General features: G+C 44.0%; 1 protein-coding gene across 1 annotated transcript; it reads left to right on the top strand.

Moving 5' to 3' along the window:
* Window positions 1-1,690: 1,690 nt before the first annotated feature.
* Window positions 1,691-23,195, top strand: SLC10A4 (solute carrier family 10 member 4). The gene is made up of 3 exons (XM_066573101.1): window positions 1,691-2,299; window positions 11,509-11,719; window positions 18,500-23,195. Exons 1-3 carry the CDS (start codon window positions 1,803-1,805, stop codon window positions 19,016-19,018), a joined length of 1,227 nt encoding a protein of 408 aa, XP_066429198.1. The 5' UTR covers window positions 1,691-1,802; the 3' UTR covers window positions 19,019-23,195.
* Window positions 23,196-24,043: the final 848 nt, after the last annotated feature.

Here is a 24,043-nt window from a genome sequence, read left to right as displayed (position 1 = left end):
TAAGAGGTGTAATAAGAGGCTTATACAGTTTGGCCCATCTTATTCCAGCGTTACTTACCTAAGACTGGTGTGTATAACACCTGTCTTAGATAAATGTGCATCTCAGACTGCAGTTTCTATATACAGTGATATGTAGAAGCTGCAGAAGATAAACAGTGCAACATCTTTAATTAAACCCCACTTAAAAAATTATGTGAATGGGAAGATATGCAAGAATCTTCTGGGGATGAATGATCTTCGTTACGTTTTTATCTGCTCTGCACTTTTAGGTTCTTTCTTTCATGTGGTCCCCACACTAAGCTGCATTAAAAATGCATCACATTCGCATGAAGATCGCATGAAAATCATATGGCATGAGATGCTTTTTTTTTTAATGCTTCCATAAAATATAATGGGAAATTCTTGAAGAAGAATCGCACAAAAAAATAGGACATACAGTGATCTTTCTAACTTGGACTAAAAATCGCCCCTATGAATACACCCTCATTCACCAGTGTTCAGGGATAGTGTTGAGTGAACTGAACCAGTAAAACCCTGTTTTGGGTAGAATGCTGCTAAAAACTCGGTTCAGGTTTGTGCTAAAACGAACTTTTAACAATGTTCGAGCCAAAACAAGGTCTGCTTCAACACTAGAGTTGAGCGAACATACTCTGGCGAGCTTGATGCTCGTTCGAGTATTAGCGTACTCGATGGTGCTCGTTACTCGAACGAGCAGCAAATCCCGCTGTGACGTGCCTGTTTTGGCCCCTCCCTGCCACGACGCAGCGTGCGTCATTTGAAAATTTTTGGTCTGGCAGGGAGGGGGAAGGGGGAAGAGGAGAGAGCGAGAGAGAGAGTGAGAGAGAGAGAGCGAGAGAGCGAGCAAGAAAAAAAAAAAGTTTGGGACCCTGCGTTCCACATACAAAAATGGTCGAGTCTCCCATTGTAGTCAATGGGGTTCATTACTCGAGTAGAGCTCTCAAATTTTACGAAAAGCTCGACTCGAATAACGCGGACCCGAGCATTTGGGTGCTCGCTTATCTCTACTCAACACTAATTATAATGACTTCATGGCTAACAGAATTTCTTAGTGACTTTGAACATTTCCCATCCCTTCCACTAGGGAGTACATTACTTTGTGTATTTTGTTTATTGTGTTTAAAATGTACACAATAATATTACTAATATCATTTAAATATTACTACTAGTATCAATAAGAATAAGGTCATGGCAAGGTCTGTGGAATTAAATGTAACAGGTCTTCCTTGTAATGATATTCCCCACAAGATTTTACATATTGTATCCTCCCTTCCCCCTTGATAACACATTTTTGCAACATTTCCCTGGCGGTCGCTAACAGACTCTCTGCTTTGTCTCAGGACCCTTACAGTGTATCAATTTATCACACAGTAAATTGCAACAAGCAGAAAGCCAAATGACCATAATATCATTACTCTGGAGTGCTGCTGCTGCACCTTCACTCCCCTATGAGCTCCATGTATTTGTAGGGCTTTTGTAGAATTAATATCTAAGGGACAAGAGTCGAAGCAGCCGGTTGACTTGGCCAGACTGGGATAGACCTTCAGCTGCTCTTCTTCATGAGATGCTGGAAGGAGGTGTGGTGGGGAGGGTGAGGTTGGACGGCTGCAAGAGATGTGATAGAGGAGAGGGAGCTTCATCCTGGTCAGATTACTGCCTGGCTGCTGCTTGAAGATGAGATAGGGGCAACCTGCCTCCTCCTTCCTCCTCCTTCCACCTCCTCCTCCTCCTTGTTCACTTGTACCAGCTCATTCAGAACCAAAGGAGGAAAACTGGTTCATAAAATGGAAAACTCAAGTGCCAGTTCTTTGGATTTACCTAACTCTACACTATGGGACTTTGGGGAAAACTTCACAGAAGGGTCACCACTGGAACCTACTGACACATATATCATTGGAGATAGCAGGACAGATCCAAGCAGCATGGCTGCAATGCTTCAGGGGGTTCTACCGGAGACACTAGCCACTTCTATACCTTTCTGGGATACTCCTCTGAACCATGGGCTGAGTGTCTTTGTTGGAGTGGCCTTGTGTGTGACAATGCTAGGCTTGGGCTGCACTGTGGAAGTAAGTCAGATAGGAGACCATCTAAGAAGACCCATTGGGGTCCTTCTGGCTCTCATCAGTCAATTTGTCCTCATGCCATTGATGGCTTTTCTCCTGGCTTTGATCTTCAAGCTCAATGAAGTGGCAGCTATTGCTGTTCTACTGTGTGGCTGCTGTCCTGGAGGTAACCTCTCCAACATCATGTCACTTCTTGTGAATGGAGACATGAATCTCAGGTAAATGACCTCAGCTCTGGGGGTAAAAGTTTTATTAGGGGGGTATCTAGTACCTGTTACAAAGGAATAGATTCTTATAGGGTAGGATGGCAACTTGTGGCTGCAAGGGGAAAGATGCATCAGAATGAAATATGATGGCCCCATATTGAAAGAGAACAGAGTCGACAAACGTATGCATGTATCTGTGCCAAAATAAGCAAACTGGAACATATGCATTAAAGACTTGTGCCATTTTTAATCTCATGCATATACAACATATTTGTAGTAAAAAGTGTTCCGGAGGGGTGTGGCTTTAGGCTACGTAAAATTTCCAATTTTTAATGCAATGTTTGATACTGAAAACAATCAGAAAGCAGCATAAAATCTGTGAACTGTTATAAATGTTTTTACATTAAATAAGGTTTTCTTCTATTATTTACAGCAGTTCATGGAGGTCTTATGCTACTGTTTTTAGTACCAAACACTGAATGGAGCATGTGATACAATTTTTTGCACCCCTCTGTATGTTTTATATGGCATGCACCATTTGGATAAAGTTGGTGCCATTTTTAAAGCACCAAATGTAACTTTTTTTGTCTTGTTCTTCTGACAGTATTGATAAATGTGTTACATTGTCTTCTGCCAATTAGCAGCACACAGATGGCAGACTCTGCATAGTATACTATAGTTAGCGTTGCTTCACACATTACAATTTTCTCCCTGGCCAGACTGAAATTCTGGTAATTCATTTTGGGGATGATCACATTATAGATTTACAGACAGAGAGGATCTGTTGGCGGTAAGGTTAACAGGGAAAAACTATTTTCATCATAGCTAAATAAAAACCTGCTATGACCTATAATGAAGCAGTATGTGTGGGGTTCTGGATTAGCTTTGCATTTAATTCCTGCTTTTATGCACTTGCTACATATATTTATTAGACTTCCTAATTCTAATTTGATAGGTTCATACATTATTTGTAACTTCTCAGGCTTGGTTCACACGGGACAGAATTGCAGCAGAATTTCCGTGTAAATGTCCGCAAGGAAATTCCGCCGCGGCTCCTAATCCTGGGATTAGCCAGCAAAGTGGTCAAGATTTTGCAAAAATCTTGTCCACACGCTGCGACCAAGCCACACAAAAACTGACATGCCACGTAGGAAACAAAGACGCGTCGTGTCAATTCTTTTTTCATTTCCGCAGTGGCCTCTCTCGTCTCTATGGGGAGAGATGGCCGCAGCAGAGCTACAGCGGCGAAGCCGCGGGATTTTGCAGCTGCACTTATGCCGCAGAAATCTCACGTTTCCTCGGTGTGGCCAAGCCACGAGATTTCTGCGGGATTTTCGTCCCATGACAACCCAGTCTTATGATGTGTTCAGAATCTGATTTTACTGTCTGGATTCCGCTTCTAGAACTGTGCAGAAATCCGTGGCTCAGCTGCATATTCCTGCCACGGATGTGCCCTCTGCATGTTGTGGATCCCCACATGAATTTAGCTGTTGTGAATGGGCAAATCTGTCAAGGATTAGGTTGCGGAATCCACATCAGAAAGCGACATGTCACTACTAGAGATGAGCGAGCACACTCGTTAAGGGCAGATACTCGAGCGAGTATCGTCCTTTTCAAGTACCTCCCTGCTTGTCAGAAAAGATTCGGGTCCCGGCGGGGGGCAGAAGGGGGGGGGTGTGATCTCTCTCTCTCCCCCCTGCTCACTCCCGCAACCCGCCGCTCACCCCCGCCGGCACCCGAATCTTTTCTGGCAAGCAGGCAGATCCTCGAAAAGGACGATACTCGCTCGAGTATTGTCTCTTAACGAGTATGCTCGCTCATCTCTAGTCACTACCTTTATTTCTGTGTGCGGATTTGCAATCCGTGCGCGGAATAAAATCAGCACTGTACAGAATACAGTGCGTATTCTCATAAAAAAAATATGAGGGGCTTTACAGGTGCGGATTTACCATGGATTTTATGTAGATTCTGCCTCAAATTCGCAGCAAAGTTCCGCCATGTGAACATACTTCAAGATTTCTTATTTATAAATACAGAAGGACATTTCTTAAACATTCTTCATCAGTTTCTGGTATAAAAAAAGTGGCTGAAATTTGCACAAGGCCTGCTTGTGCAAAGATTAAGCAACTTTTGTCAGTCTGTGCCACTGTCCGCCACATTCCTTAAAAGGGGGCGTGTCTTGTCAGAAGGGGCGTGGCCGATCCGGACTGACTCATTTATGTGTAATTTGCGCCAGAACCTAATGTCAATTATACCAGAACACTACACTAGCTTGGACCTGGTGTACATTTTTGTATAGGGTCACGGACGAACTGAGATGCACCCAAAATATGAAGAGGCATGTGTTTGAAATGCCGGTCTTAATAATTTTCTCCTATAAACTGTTTCATATTTGTTCTTAAGCGGTATTCAGGACCTTTTACATTTCTATTGATGGCCAACAGATCATCAATCGCTTGGATCCCATCTGATCTGCTGATTCCCCATAGCCACTGCCACTTTGTTCATCTCAGCAGCCAATACGAATTGGGACGCTGCACTATGGTCAGCGCTTTTTGCTTCCTGCACTGACTGCAGTGACACCGACCACGGGAATCAGCTGATCGGCAGGGATCAGAGAAGTGGTTCCCTAATGACATGTCATTAATAGAAAAAAAATTAAATCACCGGAATACCCCTTTAATTCTTATTGAACATGTTAATTATTTGTAATATAGAGCATAGTGTTCACAGATACAATATATATAAGAGTGTAAAGTGATATACTGTATGTAGCACAGGAGTAAGCAGTAGCTGTATAATGATAAATGGAGGCGGTACGGCAGTCGGGAGCCGTGGCTGTATTGCAAGGAATTAAATATTTGTGCACGGTGGAAATATGGCCTTTGTAAACAGTCGAGGTCACAGTCCGTATATCGGAAAACCGATCGAAAGGCTTCTTTCCGAAGGTACTGGGCCATATACAGAACAACAAACAAAAACTGGAAAGCAAATACTCCCTTTCAAAGGCAAATGAAAATTTATGCCATATATCAAATTACGCTTCACATTTTCCTTGTTACCAAGCTGCTGCACTGCGAGATAACTCCACTGCTACAGGTCTGTTCATCCTACATTACTTCCATCTGCTGTACATGGGCCACATCTATCAAAACTGTCTAAAAGAAATCCTGTCTTTGTTGCCCAAAGCAATCAATTGATGACCAGGTCACAGTTTGATGCGTATGAACCATTTGACTAGCTCATACTTTTCTTAACACTTTCCAATCCAATTTGTATCCCGGTTTTCCTAGGAGGCTTACTCTTTTTCTGCCTTTATATAACGGCACTACCTGCTGGCTAAAGCCAGTACTGCATGAGGTGACACATTGGATAGGTTCCGACCGCAGAGAGGCTGGCAATATACAGTAAGAGAACCCCGACGGACGTCTTCCAACATTGGAGCTGTACAGCCTTAAATCATAATGTCTTCAGACGTCAGACAGTGGATTGGAAAGGGTTAATATAAACCTGCATTTGTCTTCCCATCCACAGACTTGTTATTCTTGCACTGCGCATGCGCATATTTATACTAGTGTGGAATACCAGTGTGGCATGCCCCAATTCCCCAACACAGTGCACACCTGTTGGGTAATTGGCATACAAAACAAAATTGTTGGTCTTATTCCCCACCCCCATATATACAGGACACGCCCCATCCTATGACATTTAAATCCCAAACAGTACATAGGACTGTTTTCATCACATCCCAAAGTAAATACAGACACATTCAAAAAGTAAAGACCAGAAACCCTTAAAGAGGTTGTTTATTGCAAACTATTGATGGCCTATCCTCAGAGTGAATCATCGTACCAGGAGTAGATTAGTTTGGATCCACCGCCTGGGACTCCCCCCTCAGATCAGCAATTCTCTGTTCCACTGTGCTTGTGCAATATGGTGATTTCTGCAGGATGCAGGCAGCTTCGTTACCATTGCAGTGGCCAAGATTATGATTACAGGCCAATTTCTTATTAATTTCAAAAAAACTTGGCTTGCAATACCAAGCCTAGCCACTGAAGTGAGGATGGAGCTGTTTACTTCCTGCAGGGATAAGCTCAATGCATGAGTACAGTGGCTTGGAGAACTGTTAGAACAGTTGATCCCCACTGATCTAATATTGATGACCTAGCATCAGATTAGGCCATCAACAGTTTACAAGTGGACAACCCCTTTATTACATACCTCAGACCAGGTCCCCCTTAAAGGGCTGTCCCAGTTCAAGCTTTTTTGCTGCAGCTCTGTACATTGTGCATTGGCCAGGTTGGTACTGAAGGCCAAGTCTCATTCACTTCAACCTGCAGTACCGACCCTGGCCACTACACAATGTACGGAGCTGCAACAAAACAGATTGAAGTGTGACAACCCCTTTAATATAGGCCTCAAACCAGAGCTTATACATATCCCAGACTAGACACACTTTATACAGACATAGGGAACTACTTCAGAGGATTGGCTGTGGCAGTATCAGAGTAAAGATCACTAGAAAGAGGTGAATATAGTTTAAGGACAGAACACCCAAGAGAGTTGCCTGCTCTTCTGGGAATTCTGAAGTTCTCCCCTTTTTCTGGTAGTTAATTGGATGTTCCTAGAGAGTTTGCAAGTACGATAATATGATACAAATTTTGAACAATGCTAGGAAGTTTTTTGATCAGAAAAGTTTGGGAAATCTTTAACTCATGACAAAAATGATGATATCTGAAGGTAAACATTTAAGGAAAAATCCATCTATTATCCGGTTTCCCTGAAAATAAGACATAGCATGATTTTCCAGAATTTTTGAGGATGCAAAATGATTTTTCAGGCTTTTTGAGGATGCTAGAAATATAAGCCCTACTCCAAAATTAAGCCCTGCTAACAGGTAATTTAAAAAAGTCAATTTAAATAGTCTCCAGGCAGCTATACATGTAAAAAAGTTAAACCTTTTTGAACAAAAATTAATATAAGACACTGTCCTATTTTCGGGGTAACACGGTATAATAGAGTATATAGTGGACAAAGGATGCAACTGCAGGTTTTCTCTCTGTCCATGAGGCTGCATGCCGGATGGGGTGTAGAAGTAACACATTTTATTGGCTCAGCAGGGGCGTAGCTATAGGAGCGGCAGGGGTAACAGATGCTTCCGGGCCCTGGAGCCTTAGGGGGCCCAAAGGCCCCTTCATCACATAAGACGACACTGGTGTTATAAACAGCACATGGTAGGTAGGGGGCCCTGTTATAGGTTTTACATCGGGGTCCAAGAGCTTCTAGTGACGCCTCTGTGTCTCAGTACTCAGCAAAGTAGAATCACACCTACTCAGCAGATGTGAAGGAAGTACAGAATGTAGTGTGACTGCCAAACTACAACTATGCTACCAAAAGTATTTGTACACCCCTATCGGTAGAATGGATCTGGTCTTATCAGCATGTCACATGTCCTAAACCATAAGATGCAGACCCTTGGAGGTGTTGGCCATAGTTTGGGAACTGCATGCTATTAGATATATATTTATGCCGCTACACACAAGCCGTCCATCACAAAGCACAATGCATCGGCCCATCTACAGTGGTGTAAGGAGCATCATCAGTGGAAGAACGTTCTATAGAGTGACAAATCACCCTACTCCATCTTCTCATCAGATGGACATACCTGGGTGTGGAGGATCCTGGGGAACACCTTCTGCCCGAGTGTGTTGTGCCAACAGTTAGTTCGGTTCTAGAATGGTCTGTGGATGTGTTACATGGCATGTTCTCGGTCCGTTGGTTGTAGTGACTAGAAGCATGAATACGGAGGTGTACTTTACATTCTAGACTATAATGTGCTGCTGACAGTGTGGTAATACTCTGGAAATGGTCGGCAATACTACCACCAAGACAACGAGCCTCGTCACAAATCCAACGTTGGTTTAAGGATATGGATGTTCCACGAGCTGAACCCTACTGAACATCTTTGGCATGAACTAAAATGTCAGGTCAGGAAATATAAACAACGTCTGTCTTCCTTGAGAGAACTCGCCTGCCATTTGCAGGATGAATGCAGGGAAATACCAGCTGAAGTATATCAGATGTTAGTATAAAGTATGCTACCAAGAATTATCCAATGTCATTAGGGTCAAAGGAGCCCCACTAAGTATTATCATAGGTAAATAAATACTACTTTTGATTCTTGCTCAGGTGTCCAGTTACATTTGGTAAAATAGTGTATTTTAAAGGCATATATAGCTCTTTAAAATTGCTGGACTATCTTTAGGACAGACCATTTCGGGTCTGACTCTCTGCACCCCTTGCTGATCAGCTGTTTGAGGCAGCCAAAGCATCTCCTTAATAGTTTACACTGGGATGTACTGCACATCACTATACTTCTACAGCGTTGTTTTTGCTATTGTGCTTTGCTCTAGTCAAATGAAGTGACTTCATAAGTAGCAAATTAGGTTCTGTATGTGTGGAGGAAAAGCCAGATAACCAGGAGCAGCACCTACAAACTCCATGGGGACGTTGTCCTTGGTTGTATTGTGCACAAGACTCAAGCACTGCAAGGCAACAGTGCTAACCACTGAGCCACCTGCTGCTCCAAAGTTAGGTCAGGGTACCAAGACTTTCCTCATAGTGTGAATATTTGTCCAGTAGTGCACATCATCAGTTGTCTCCGTGTTCACTGAAACGGACATTGTAATTCTGACATGACCCGGCTCAACCTTTTGCCTGCAGGATGCTCCTCCTTGGCTGTCCATCTGAATGGGAGAATATGCTATCTGCGGCCTCTCAGATCTGTTACATTTCACACTGGATAGTTCCTTTGCCTTTCAGACTTTGATGCCATCAGCAAAATGAGAAATGAATTTTTACATGTGGTCATTCCTTGTCAATCACTGTGATTAGCCGAAGGGAGAACTCAGCAGGAGATGATCCAATGCACAGGCTCCTGCTACTCATTGGGGCTCTCCATCTGAAGAGGAAATCTAGTATCTTACATATGGAGGCTTGGTGTGTTACGTGTGCTATACTCATGCAACGGTGCAAAAATAACATGCAATCCAGAATCTAAGGTGATTGTCATATCTGGTAATATAGTCTAAACATTCAATATGTCCATTCCAGAACATTAGAACAATATGCCAGAAAGGTCATTTGTGGCAAAATCCCTGACTATAAGACCAAAAACACCTTTATTCAGCACAATAATGACAAATATATTGACAGCTGAGAAGGTTTTGCACAATATTTGATGGTCAGATGCAGGGCGTAACTATAGAGGGTGCAGGGGATGCGGTTGCACCCGGGCCCAGGAGCCTTAGGGGGCCCATAAGGCCTCTCTTCTCCATATAGGGAGCCCAGTACTATGAATAAAGCATTATAGTTGGGGGCCCTGTTACAGGTTTTGCATTGGGGCCCAGAAGCTTCAAGTTATGTCTCTGTGCAGCATGGTTTAGGTATGGGTACGGGTACAGATAGAGGGGGGGCCCCAGCTCACGTTTTGCATCAGGGCCCCTGAGCCTTTAGTTACGCCCCTGGTCAGATGCTTATATTGATTATGCAGTAAATGCTACCATGTTTCTGACTTGGACTCTGACTAATTAACTCATACACTGGTTCGGCTACCTTGTCCATATTGTCATGTAACTAAAGAGCGCGTTCACATGGGCAAGCAAATTATTGGCCCGAGAAAAGGCTCATTTACATGCAGAGTCAATCTTTAACGATTAAAAGATTGACAGTTCCAATGATCATTTTGCATAAAGTACTTATGGGCACTATTTTCTATTAGCACTTTATCAGCTTTATTTGCATGTAAATGAGCCTCTAACAACTGTTTGCAAATCCCAGCATGTGGTCTTGACTTTGCACACAGCTGCATCATCTTTGCAGGAGTTACAATGTAATCAGCTGCTCTTGTGGAGAACAGCGTGTGGTCCCTGCTATCGCTCTCCGGCTGAACAATGGATTTTATGTTCATCTAAAAATTATCCCTCAGCCAAAGAGTGAAAGATGGAAGCGTTTACACGCAACGATTATTGCTCAAAAGTAATCGTTTGGATGAATTTTGAGCGATAATTGTTGCGTGCAAATGGGGCTAAACTCTGACCAATATCGCACTTGTAAAATTGCAATTCTCGATGCAAGGCTCTGGCTCTGGGGCTGCATTCGTGCACTGAGCCTGGCTCTGGGGCTGCATTCGTGCACTGAGCCTGGCTCTGGGGCTGCATTCGTGCACTGAGCCTGGCTCTGGGGCTGCATTCGTGCACTGAGTCTGGCTCTGGGGCTGCATTCGTGCACTGAGCCTGGCTCTGGGGCTGCATTCGTGCACTGAGCCTGGCTCTGGGGCTGCATTCGTGTACTGAGCCTGGCTCTGGTGCTGCATTCGTGCACTGAGCCTGGCTCTGGTGCTGTAGTTATATCAGCTTGGTTCTGGTACAGTATTTATTCACTGAGCTGTTCTGGTGTGGGTATTCTGCTATCTTGCCGCTTTCTGCACAAGCAAAATACAGGCAGTCTGCTTATTAGTGCAATATATATTGTTTTTTTATTTCTTATGATGGGCAGGAGGATCCAACTAATTGGTACACAGGGTGCCATATAACGAAGGCTAATACTGGGCACAGGAGTAGGGAACAGCAAGAAGATGCAACTGTCTGACAATGCAGACATATACCGTTTACAGTCTATGGAAAGCTGGGTGATTTGAGACCACCGCACCCCAGGACACATCCCATGAGCAAAACAAGCTTTTTATATTTAGACACCTTCATCTTAGCTGTGAAATGAATTTTATATTTATTTTTTTGTCATTTTCTTTAAAGCTGCCTCAGGCCGCCTGCAGATGGCCGGGTCGGATCCCGCTACGAGAATTCTCGCAGCGGGACCCGACCCGCGCCCCTGCAGGGACCAGTACGGGTCTCACCTTCTCCCGCGGCTCTGGCTCTCTGATGTGCCGGCCAGCCGATGCATGCGCAGAGCGGAGCCGGCGGCCTGGGAGTGACATTTCTGCGAGACCCGCACAGAAATAGAACATGCCGCAGACAAATCGCGGCCGTCTGCCTAGGATTGCATTTCTTAATGCAATCCTATGGCAGCTTCCACGGGCGGAAATTCTGGGGGAAATCCCGCCGCAGAATTTCCGCCCGTGTGCACGGGGGCCTTAACCTTTTCTCCTAACATGTTTTATATGATTGTAGTATTAATAGCATTTTGTTCTCCTGCCCTCCCAGTATCATCATGACCACTTCTTCTACACTCCTGGCACTGCTCTTGATGCCACTCTGCCTGTGGATTTACAGTCGCCCATGGATTAACACTCCACTTGTGCAGTTTCTACCTCTTGGGGCTGTGAGCCTGACGCTGTGCAGTACTCTTCTGCCCATTGGTCTGGGAGTGTTTGTACGTTACCGCTACAGCAGGATTGCGGATATTCTACTTAAGGTAAGTTTTACAGGTTATGTTTTACAACCTCCACTAGTTATAGTAAGCATGCAAAATTATTCATTCCTATCTGAGTACAAGCGTTTGGCTATTTCCATGTGCAAATCACATCCTTGGTGTCTTCTTATGTGATAAAGGGGCTTATGTATCCCTTCAGGCACCAAAGCCGGGGTGCAACTGCCTCTGCTTTCCCTATTGCTACATTCCTGTGCCTATTCAAATGCATGAGTGACCATGTAATACATAATGTGATCGTCCCTAGCAGTCCTGATTGCAGATCCCTGTTGCCTATAAGAGGCCTCAGGTCTGAGAACCCCTTTATGACATCCAGCCCTTATAGGACACATGCACAGTGGTTGTCCATCAGGAGGGGCATCACCTCAATTCCCAATCGTTGTTATGAAGACCTCTATAAAAGGGTCAAACATTGACTTGCAGGAATGCTGCCATCCAATAGGTGGCGCTGCAGAGGTATTGTTCCACCTTCCTTATATTCAGTGGTTGTCTAGTCATGACAATTCCTTTACGTAAAGACCAAAGATACAATCACTAAGGCTATGGATGGCATTTCTTTAATTTGCAGGCCTACCTTTCAGCGCTGTTCCTGACTGCAATTATTAAAAAAGAGAGTTTTCCAAGTTATTTATATATAATTTTTCACACCCCGTGGCAAAAACTATATCAAAAAAATATGCTTACCGTGGCACCGAGCACTGCATCGGCAGTCCGCCGCCACGGCATCTGATAAGTGACATCACCCAGCCAGAAGGCCTGGCGACGTCATGTAAACCCGTCCCGTGGGCTTCTAGTATAGAAGTTCTGAGGAAGCTATGTGGGACGTCACTGATGGCGTCCCTGCTGGCCTCCTATTGGCTGCAATGGTCACAAAGGTAAACAACCCGTGTCACCACTGCCGACGAAGTAAACAGAGGACGAGGGCCGCAGCGTAAAATTAGCAATTGCATTGATGCAGTCCGAAGATGCGCTAAATCTATCACAATGTCACACCTGGTTTTATATGTTTGGTGCATTTTTGGCAAGTGTTTGACTAAGTTTCCTATTTTAGATCACCCCCTGGGTGATATACTTTAGACCAGCATCACACAGGCGTATTTGCGCAAAAAACGCAGAGAATAGAACCCATCGATTTTAATGGGTTCGGTCACATCCGTGAATTTTTCCTGTGCATTTCGGTCGTACAAAAAAAATGCAGCATTCTCTATTTTACTGCGCATTTGTGCCCCCAAAGTCCTCATAGAAGTCAATAGGGATGCATAAATATGCAAGGAGATCCGTGAAACACTATGAAAATGTGCAGGAAAACACATTCGGAACTCATTAAACTAATTAGTTATTTCAATTGGTGCGTCTTTGTTTGCTGTGCACGAATTAACATGCCTTGTGTACGCAAAAGTTACAGTAAAATACGCCAATGCACGTGCAAAAAAGCATGGCTCATTCTGCAAAAACGCTCTGCTCATGTGCGCACAAATACGCATACGCTTGTGTGGCCATTTTCTCATGCCTATAAACCGGTGCATACCACAGCTCAACAAGTTTGTGCCTCCTTTTCTAGACGCTTTAATAAATTGTATAGAAAGGTGCAGAAATCCTATCTTTTTGGCGCAAATCATTACTAAATTTAATGATTTGAGCCAAAATTTTGCATGGCGGATGTGAGGAAGGGGTTAATAGTTACATTGTGCAGGCAGTTATGGCATTCTTGTATGCAGACTGCCTCATCTACAGCTATACCTGACCTGGAGAATGTAGGATTGTTTCATGCAGCCATACCCCTTGCTGGTCAATAAGAGGCGCTCCGTGATTTATAGATGACCGGCGGAGAACAGGCACATCTATGAGTAATGATGCCCCCTGCACAGTATATGGTGCCGTGATTACATCCATCCTCCCGTCTGCCAATTTACTGGGAGCGCCAACACTCAGCCTGTCATGTAATCAATCCCCACCGCAGCCGCCACATTGTTCTCTACACGAAGAATAAATAAATGTATAGCGCACACCGGCCGTCACAGATATAGAGTTAAAAAGAATAAATTTTATTAGTAATTGATTTAAAAAGTCAAAGCCTACCAACAAAAAAACAGTCACATAGAACATATAGTGACAGGACAAACAGTTAACATAAAAAGGGAGGATCTTATGGGGGGTAAGGGAGGGGGGAGTATATCTACAGTTCCCGTGTAGCCCTCCAGAGGTCCTCAGGAGTCACTTATATAAGATGGTTCACTATCAAGGTAAGTATTTAGTACTTGAGCTGTTATGATTCGCATCCCCTTGAGATGGCGATTGTTTTTTAGTGCGAACCAGACAGCCCTTTTATTTATAAGGACTCGTATGATTTTTAGTATGGTATTCAAATCAGTGTCGTTTGGTGTATTGTTTACACTGTATCATTTTGTGCATTGTTTACACTGTATTCATATTATTTTTGACTCTCATTTGTTTTTGCTCTACGCGTTTCCCTATCGGGATAGCCGATAGTTCGTCAGGAGCTGGGCAACAATACGCCCCTAGAGAAGTAGGAGAGAGTTTTCTATCAGAAATGATCACCAAAACGATGGCTAAAATGTGCCTGTCACTTTTCAATAAAGAGATTCCTAGATTCCTCAAAATTGCCTCATTGATAAATTGCGCTTGGATTCTATCTGTAGAGTGAATCCTACGTATGCTTGAAACCTATAAGGTCCAGAAAGCTATTCAACTGGATCCTATTGCCTCGCAACTGAATGCCGTATTCGCATTAGATAGTGTAACTCTAAGATAGAGTAAAGTAACTGTGCATCGTGTATTATACACGGCGACGATGCATGTGCAAAATAGCCAGAATTTTGTCCACCTCCAATCGTGTCTCAAGATCCTTGGTGATTTTCGTAGGGTTAACACCAAGAGACCTTGGCTCTTGGAAAAATGACTGTCAGGTTAAACACCTATTAGCCCAGCACAGTGATAGCATGCAGGATATACAGCCCCACTTCAGGCTAAGACCTACTAGTAACTGCCACAATGGCAAAAAGCATTTTAAACTGGCTATAAGGCTTGCATTCAGTAAGGCAGAATTAGCTGTAATAGCTTATAGAGCGAGACAGAAGGTATAGAGCAGGGCAAGAGGAGTGCCAGGAGTGACCTCCAGCAGCACCTGCAGCTCTGATGGTGAGCTGTAGGCATAGGTATAGCGCACACCGGGCGCATCGCAAAGTGGGTGTTTCCTAAATTACCTACTATGTAGAGGCGCCAGACAGAACCGTCCCCCCCACCACCACCACTCCATCCATCCATCCATCCATCGCTCACAATTAGAGTTACCTGAAAAAGGTTTTGGTGAAAAAAAGCTACAGTTGCAATCAAATAATTCAGCAAGCGTTCATGTACAGCGGAGGACACGTGGCGCGTTCTATCCGTGCGGGGGAGCCCTGTATAGTGACTGTGCTCTGCCATATAACATGTAAGGGCGGGCACACCGGCTTCTTCATAAGAATTTTGAAAAATTCTATAAAATTAGAAAATTCTATGGAATTAGAAAAAATATATATTTGTCACCGTGCGCCATCTGTCGTGAAAAAGAGGATTTTCACCACGTATTTTATTCAGTGCAACACAGAAATCCATGGTGAGAGTCCGCGCCCAGAATGTAACAACGTCATACGTGGATTTCACTGTGGATCTACTTGTGGAAAGTTTCTATGATAAATCTGCACATAGCCAATGGCTAACTCACATGGGTGAGCGCGATATGAGGCTGTAAACCCCGCCCCCATGTGGCGCTCGCCAGCCATGTGAAATCCCTGGGAATGTGAGGCGTTTTCATGGCGAAACAGCCCCGCATCAATTCGGGGAAGAAGGGAATCAGCCGCGGCGGGGGATCGTGGAGTTGAAACCAACGGGAGACCTTGCATCGTGTGCGCCTTGCTCGTGGTGCGATGTTGCCGTCGGCCCCATTGAAAGCAATGGGCGCTGCGATGCGAGATCGCACAGGAAGATAGGACTGCCGTGATTTGTATCCCGCATCGCAGGGAAACATCGCTCCTGTGTCTGACTCCATTCAATGGGGTTTATATTTGCGCTAGATTTGTGCATATTGCAACGCACAAATCACTCAGGATTTTAGCGCCCGTATGAAGCCAATCTTAAGCCAGTTTCCCATGGACGTATTTGCGCACGTATTTGCAACCCCGAAAATTTGCACACGCAAGACGCAGAGAATAGAACCCATTGATTTCAATTGGTTAGTTCACATTTCCATATTTTCCTACACATTTTGGTCACACAAAAAAAAAATAGAACACGTTCTATCTTCGTGCGTATTTGCAGAGCAAATGTCCCCATAGAAGTCAATTGGGGGGGGGGGAGGAAATGGCAAAACTGCAGGCCATACAGAAAAAGATGCGTGAAACACTGCGCAATTCCGCTGGAGAAAGAACACATCTGGAACTAATTAGGCGAATTAGTCATTTAAATCAGTCGGTTGGTGTCCCGCGCATAAAGAAAGCATGTCCTGCGGGCAGAAAATTTAACGTAGAGTACGCCGACACGCGCAAAAAAGCCTAGTTTATAACACAAAAATATTGTGCTAAGGTGTGCACAATTGTGCATACATCTGTGTGAAGCCGGCCCTAGGGCCCATTCCCATGGGCGTATTTTCTGTCCAGGGGCTGTCTGTATTTTTGACTGACTGAACACGAGCGGCACATGAAAGTAGATTGTTGGATTCAGATATTTTTTTTATGCGGACTGATGTGGCACGTAAAGAAAGAAAAAAAATTGCGGCGCTGAAAGGCGCTGCGGTCAAGTTGCTGTCTAAGCGGTCCCATTGAGAACAATGGGAGTATTATACTGCGATTAGTGCAGTGTTTAAAGCGCCGCGCTAATTGTGGTAAACAAAAGTCTGTGTAAGGGAGGCCTAAGGAGAAAAGATAGCATTTCTGACCCACATCACAGGCCTCTCACTAGCCAAGCAGGAAACCTATTGCACGCTAATGAGGGGAAAACACCCTGAAACAGCTGTCTATGTATGGATTCTGGCTTAGCTTTCAATTCTCAATCATTTTTACAAGGCTTGTATAGAGAGCCTTATATTGACTTGCAGGAATGCTGCCTTCCAATAGGTGGCACTGCAGAGATCTTGTTCTATTTCCCTTATTTGCATATTACCCAGAGGAGCATGAATGGCCTTATAAGTCTCCTCACTTACCTTCTAGGTGCTCTCCCTAAGGAGAAATGATAGCATTCCTGGCCAGTGTGAGTTACATAGCGGTCACTGCAGCTGAATAAGAGTGTTTCCATAGTGGATTCCAACAAAGCAGGAGTGTAACAACAGGGGCTACAGACCGGATTATTTTTGGTCCAATAAAAGGAGGGGGGCCTATTACTAAGTTCAGGCCACAAAAAGAGTATTACTACTGTGTGGCCACGAGAAGTGCATTAGTACTATGAGAAGCACATAGGGGGCACTAGTATTACAGGATGGGGAGAGTATGCAGAGATGAGTACAGGGTGGAAAAAGTTTTCATAGCTATCTAGACCCAGATAGAGAAGGAAAATTTATGCCACCAATCAGAGGAGATGCCAGCTGTGATCATTGGAGCTAGCTGCACTGTAATCACTATCACTGGGTAGAACTGATATCTGACCAATTTTTAGAGGTAGACTATTCCTTTGAGAGGGTTACTGAAGAGTACTATAACTGTGAGGGGGTCACTAAGGCCTCATGTCCACAGGGACAGATTCGCTGCAGGTGTCCCGCACGCGTGATCCGCGCCCCATAGGGATGCATTGGACACCCGCAGGTAATTAAATACCTGCGGATGTCATTTTCCCTTGAGGCGCTGATTGCGTGTTCGGGAAAACACCAGCAGCATGCTCCATTTTAGTGCGGGGCTCCTGCGGGGACGGCACCCGCAGGCTTCTATTGAAGCCTATGGAAGCCATCCGGATCCGCGGCACACCCGGAGCTGAATTCCTGCTCTCCGGTGCGGGAGAGCAGTAGTTAAAAAAAATAAATAAAAAGAGTGAACGGCGCACGTGCGCGGCACGCTGCTGGCATGCCGAGCATATCCGCCGGGCCGAAGAAAGATGGTCCGGCCGCGGAGGAGGGCATATCCGCAGCGTCCGGACAGGTAAGTAATTCTTCGTTTTAGGCCTTACGTTCACGGGAAAGGAGAGACCCGCTGCGGGATTCTGCATGAAGAATCTGCGGCGGGCCTGATTTTCCCCGTGGACATGAGGCCTAAGAGGCATTATTAATGTAAGGGGGGATACTGAGAAGCACTTATGCTGTGATGGGACATAAAAGGCGTGGCTTAATGTAAAACGGGTGTGGCATAATGTAAAAATTTTGCATGACACCGCTAGAGTTGCCGGACTTTTTGGGAGGCATGCTTCTCTTTTCACTTCCTTACGGCCACTTCTTGGCTTACTTTACATCAATATTTTGTCCCAAACATTTGGCACCATGTTGGCACATTTAATTCGGAGACATATTTTCAGATTATGTGGTTGTGTACTGGAGAGACAGCTGGGCAGAAAGAAAGAAAAACTGTCTTTGTTACACATATCAGCTAATCACAGTGCAGCTTTTATTTCCCATTCTGATCCTGAAAGATGAAAGCTGCACTGTGATTGGTTGATTTAGGCCACAAAGACAGTTTTATAAAGTGGCCCCAATGTCAGCACGTTTCTATAAACTAGCATTAATGCTAAGAATAAATGGCCAGAATTTGCAGAATAGCATTGTGAACTCTTGTTTTCTCCTTCCTTTAGGTGTCCCTCTGGTCCCTACTGGTCACCTTGGTCCTTCTGTTCATCCTTACTGGGGCCATGCTGGGACCTGAGCTTCTGGCCACCATTCCCCCCTCTGTATATATTGTGGCAGTGATCATGCCTCTGATCGGATATTCCATGGGATATGGACTGGCCACTTTTTTCAAGCTTCCCCCCAATTGTAGAAGAACCGTGTCCCTGGAAACAGGGTGCCAGAACGTCCAGCTCTGCACGGCTCTCCTGAAGCTCGCCTTCCCGGCACATCTCATAGGGAGCATGTACATGTTTCCACTGCTGTATGCACTCTTCCAGGCCGCGGAGGCAGGAATATATGTCTTAGTGTATAAACTGTACAGAAAAGAAGTTCTCCATAAACCAGAACCTACAGATGAAGACGAGGACACGGATATTTCATATAAAAAGCTGAAGGAGGAAGAGATTAATGAGATATCATATGGGACAGTGACTTCAGAAGACCATTATTCTGTAGCCAAGGAGCCTCCAGCACAACCGCATTAGTCCAGGCTGACAGTCTACATGTCTGCGGTCAAGTTTACAGCAAAGTTCCCAGTTGCCAAGACATTCATTGATAGATATAACTATATACATTGGCAGTAAAGTGCGTTTTATCAAACACTAATAGGAACTGATATGGGGCAAGTTATCAGATTTTCTGGTTTATCAAAGGGTCATAGATATTATTTAGAATATTATATTATACCCAAAGCTAAATATTAAAACAAAAGGAAACAATTGGATCAATTATGTCTTTTACTGAGCACATTGGGTAATCACCCACAGTACATATACTTTAATAATCAGTAGACTCCACCTTTAGGTACAATCACCTTCACCAAACGCTGACGTTACAAGGGAGGGGGAGGAATTCTGAACCATTCCTCCCTGCAAATGTGTTTCAGTTCATCAATATTTCTGGGATGCCTTGTGTGCACAGCCCTCTTCAGTTCATGCCCCAGCATCTCAGTAAGTTTAAGGTCAGGATTCTGAGTTGCCAATTCCAAAACACAAATCTTCTTTTCAACCCTTCTTTAGTCGAATTACTTCTTTGCTTTTGGTCACTGTCTAGTTTGCTCACCCTACGTCTCTTGAGCTTGACATCATGGACTGCTGCACTTACTATTAGACACACGAGTAGGGGTTTTTGCAGACTGTAGAGTCTTCTGTGTGTATTGGCTGTTTCCCTTGGGTTCTTAACTCTTTCAGGATTGTGCTCATGGAATTATCCCAACAGGATGCCCACTCCTGGGGAGAGCAGCAACAGTCATTTGTAGAATATATTGATGTATACCCAGGTCTTTAGAAATGTTCTCGTATAGCCTTTTTCAACTTTTTCTGTGTCTATAACACATGTTCTGAAAGTTGTTTTCATTGACACATGGTTGACACTAACGAACCTTTCTTTGTGTGCCTTTATTTAATGGGCAAAGCACCTATGAAACTTAAGGGTGCATGCACACAGGCGATTAAAAAGTTGTGTCAAGACTCTTGGGTGCAACTTGCATCGGGCAGCACTCGGACATCCCACCTGCGTGCCATCCGATGTGCTGAACACAACACATTGACATGTGATATTCTCATATGAAAATCGACAAGAAAAGGACTGTGATTTTGTTTCGCTTGAACTATCAGTATGAGTGAAAAAAAGAGGCCGCGTGCATATACCCAACGGGTGCTATTTCTGCACGATTTTTGGTTTGAAAATCAGATGGCAAACACGTCTGTATGCAAGTACCCTAAAATTTCTCTCTCTTCTCCTTAACGGAAACACCTTTTGCCAATTATCTCTCTTGGAGAAGTCATTAACACACAGGTGTAGTTGCTTTTTCTCCCTGCACTCAATGGGGCTTATTTACTATTTAACATACAACAGATTTCTGGTGTAAATTACGCCAGAATATTTTATTTGCACCACATCTATCATATGTTTTTAGACACTTTTGGGCAGTTTTTTTGACTTGACCAAAAAGGGGCTTGGCCTAAATTGCACCAAATTGTTGCAAATTGTCCCAAAATGTTGGCACAATTGTTGGCATAAACTAAAGCAAGTAATAGATGGTCTAAACTTAGACTAGACCGTCTTTAAGTAGGAGCGATGCTGAGCTTGGAGACCTTTTCTTTGCTGTATTCCCACCCTCAGTGTTTCATGCTCTCTCGGATACTGCCTTTTGATAGGGGAACATATGAAATCAAACATAATTAGTCAACCGTCAAATCTGTGATTCCTGGTTTAGGGTGCTGGGGAAATCCTTCACAAGAACATGAGGCAGGCATATAATTACTACACAAACTTTCCCAAAAACAGAACTTTTGACAGCTTGAAAGAAAGGTGAATATACCTTTATTATTAGTTCAGGGGGAAATGTTCTTTAAATTACAATTCCTAAGATATACACTATCCTACCAAAAGTATTTGGACACCCCTATCAGAATAGTGTCTTATTAGCATGTCACGTGTCCTAAACCATGCTACATGGTACGCAGACCCTTGGAGGTGTCGGCCATAGTTTGTGACGGGAACTGCACATTATTGGATACACGGGTTATGCCGTTGCACACAATGGTCTAAGAAGCATCATCATTGGATAGGTGAGCTATGGAAGAACGTTCTATGGAGTGATGAATCACACTACTCCATCTTCACACCAGATGTATTTGGGTGTGAAGGATGCCTGGGGAAGCCTTTTACCTGAGTGTGCAGTGCTAACAGGCAAGTACAGCGGGGGTTCTGTCACGATCTGTGGATGTGTTACATGGCATGGTCTTGGTCCGTTGGTTGTAGTGACAAGAACCATGAACATGGAGGTGTACCTTACATTCTACACAATAATGTGCTGCCAACAATGTGTTAATACTCTCAGAATGGTCGGCCATACTTCCAACAAGACAACGTGTCTTGTCACAAATCCAGCGCTGTTTTGCGTTGGTTTGAGAATATGGATGTTCCACGATTGAAACCCTACTAAACCCTACTGAACATCTTTGGGACAAACTAGAACGTCAGGTCAGGAAATATGAACAGCAGCCGTCTTCTTGGAGAGAACTTGCTATATATTTGCAGGATGAATGTAGGGAAATACCAGCTGGAGTGTATTAGATATTAGTAGAAAGTATGCAGCAGAGAGTATTTGATGTCATTAGGGCAAAATTAGCCCCACTAAGTATTAATTAACACATTTTTGTTCAGGCGTCTAATTACTTTTAATAGGACAGTGTATAAAGCCATTTAAGGAACAACTCCCCCTGAAAACAACATTTCATAATGAACATTTACAAGAAGTGTTAAAGGGGTTGCGCCATATTTTATGCTTATTCCCTACTGAGTCCCATATAGATGAATGGAGGGGCAGCCTGCATGCTTTACCACCTTTCCATTCATACATAGATCCCCATTTTCATGATCGATGGGAGTCTTATTCTCTACCCTGCAGATAGGGCATAAGGTTAAAGGGGTTCTGTCACTAAAAAAGAAAAATGCTCTACTTATCTATTCCTCCCCCATCAGTCTACTTACCAGATCTTCACCTTCCTTATCTTCTCCTGTCTCCTGCAGTCCAGGGGGTCACTTCACCTCCACTTGCCTGATTCTGCTCCTTCCTGTGAGGTTATGTACATTAGGTTGGCAGTCTGCCATTGTAAGTTATGTCACAGCTCACAGGCCAGCAGGAGGACTGCCTATCTTCTTCAGAGATTGCTCATGCCAGCTGTCTCTGAAATAGATTACAATTCCTTCCTAGGCAGTGAAGCTACAGCGCAGGGATGTGACCTTCACTGACCCAGCAGGAAGGAGTTTGTGATAAGCAGCCTTCATAACAAGCTGGGCCCAGCCTGCAGTGAGCTGACCTGGGGCACTGGAGAAGCTCAACCAGGAGAAGATGTGATAAGGAGACAGGCAGGGAAGGAATAGGTAAGTTTAGATATTTTTTTTAATGACAAAACCCCTTTAAAGCCTGGCACAACCCCTCTAAGTAACTTTGCAAGCACTTTCTGATTCTTCTTCCTTTTCTGCTGGCTCTTTCTTGGAATCTATATGCAGTCACCTGCACTCCACAGAAATCTATGAGACAAGACATCTAAGCTCCCACAATGCACAGCTCCCAGGTTAAAAGTGCCTAGCAGAAGTTAGAATTGTGTGTAAACAGAGATAAAAGCGGTAAAACAGTCTTAATACCCTTCTACGGTATAGCATAAAATGTTACATTTTACTGTCAGACATACTTTGTGTAAAAGTGGAGTTTTCCTTTAAATCTGGAGAATAGAGGACAAGTGACGTCATTTACTAAATTACTATATATCGAAGACTGGATGTTTTCTGGTACAATTTCTCCTTTCCCTGCAGGCTGGATACAGCAGACATCAAAGCCGGCTGTTTTACCAAAATGTGACCAATGCTGTGCATATCAGTACATTTGACTATGTGAAAGAATACAGTATTGCGGTGCACTAGCAGAGTCTGGTGGAGAGGAAAGTGTTAATGTTCAATAATCTCAAGTGTAACATGTTATTGACTGGCGTGTGTAACCGCTCCAGGATGTTAATGTTATATGGTCTGCATGCTTCACTCATTTCCCAGAAACCCCAGCTGCTCAAGTTTACTGTACAGTGAGTGGCGGTAGGTTAATGCGGAGGTGACAGATGTGTCTCCACCATGTAAATGTGACCATAAATATCTTGAATCACTACGGCACTCAGCCGAGAAATGGTGTCATTTATTTCTTTAATATGGCTCTCTTTTATTGTATATCGGATGATATGACTACATTAGCGCCATCGGAACCTCATTCTCCAGTCACAGATCACTAGTATATGATCCCACATGCTACTTGCAAGAAATTTACCATGGACCCACCAAAACTATTACTCCTCATGCAAGGGCAGGTGTATTCTAGGATTTAAAGGGGTTGTCCAAGCTAAGTAAAACCCTTGTCAACGGGCCCCCCAAATTGCACAGGAATACAGTCACACATCTGGGGAACGCAGTGCTCCTCCCAAAAACTGGTCAAAATAGTGTACAGTAGCACACTGTACAGTACAGTAGCACACTGTATCTCGTAGCACACAGATGTCACTGAAAACAAAAGAAGGCCCACATAGCGTCACCTAGATCAAAAATTGTGATAAGGAAGACAGCAGGGGGGGGGGGGGGGGGGGGCAATGTTGCAAAGAAGAAATTCTAGCAGTGGAACAGAAGAGCTGTGCCATCCATTCTACGGCCTGTTCTGCATGCTGAGGATGTAACACACAGGCAGAATCACTTCGAAGGAATGGCAGTGCTTGACTTCCTGCAGAGCGTGGAACTCTTGCTTCTGTGAGAGCCGCTTTAAATGCCAACCTGGCCCGTCCTCTACCAACCCTAACGACACGTGCCTTACACCTTGGTTTCCTTTTTATTATTTTTTTGTTAACTTTTTAGTGTAGTTTTATGTAACTTATCAGCTAACTTTGTAGTTTGCAGAAAACCACTGTTAGTTGCATGAGGTCTGTAAATAATTCATAGTGGCCGGACTGGTAACGTTGAATGATGTC

The sequence above is a fragment of the Eleutherodactylus coqui genome, chromosome 7 (genome assembly GCF_035609145.1).
Source record: "Eleutherodactylus coqui strain aEleCoq1 chromosome 7, aEleCoq1.hap1, whole genome shotgun sequence".
Classification (NCBI taxonomy): domain Eukaryota; kingdom Metazoa; phylum Chordata; class Amphibia; order Anura; family Eleutherodactylidae; genus Eleutherodactylus; species Eleutherodactylus coqui.
Note: the sequence above shows the minus strand (reverse complement) of the source record. Positions and strands in the feature narration are given on the sequence as shown.

Excerpts from the sequence above, each read along its gene's own strand:
- SLC10A4 (XM_066573101.1), top strand. The coding sequence starts at position 1,803 with ATGGAAAACTCAAGTGCCAGTTCTTTGGATTTACCTAACTCTACACTA. Across the intron at positions 2,300-11,508 it reads AATGGAGACATGAATCTCAG|TATCATCATGACCACTTCTT; the intron begins GTAAATGACCTC and ends CTGCCCTCCCAG. Across the intron at positions 11,720-18,499 it reads TTGCGGATATTCTACTTAAG|GTGTCCCTCTGGTCCCTACT; the intron begins GTAAGTTTTACA and ends TCCTTCCTTTAG.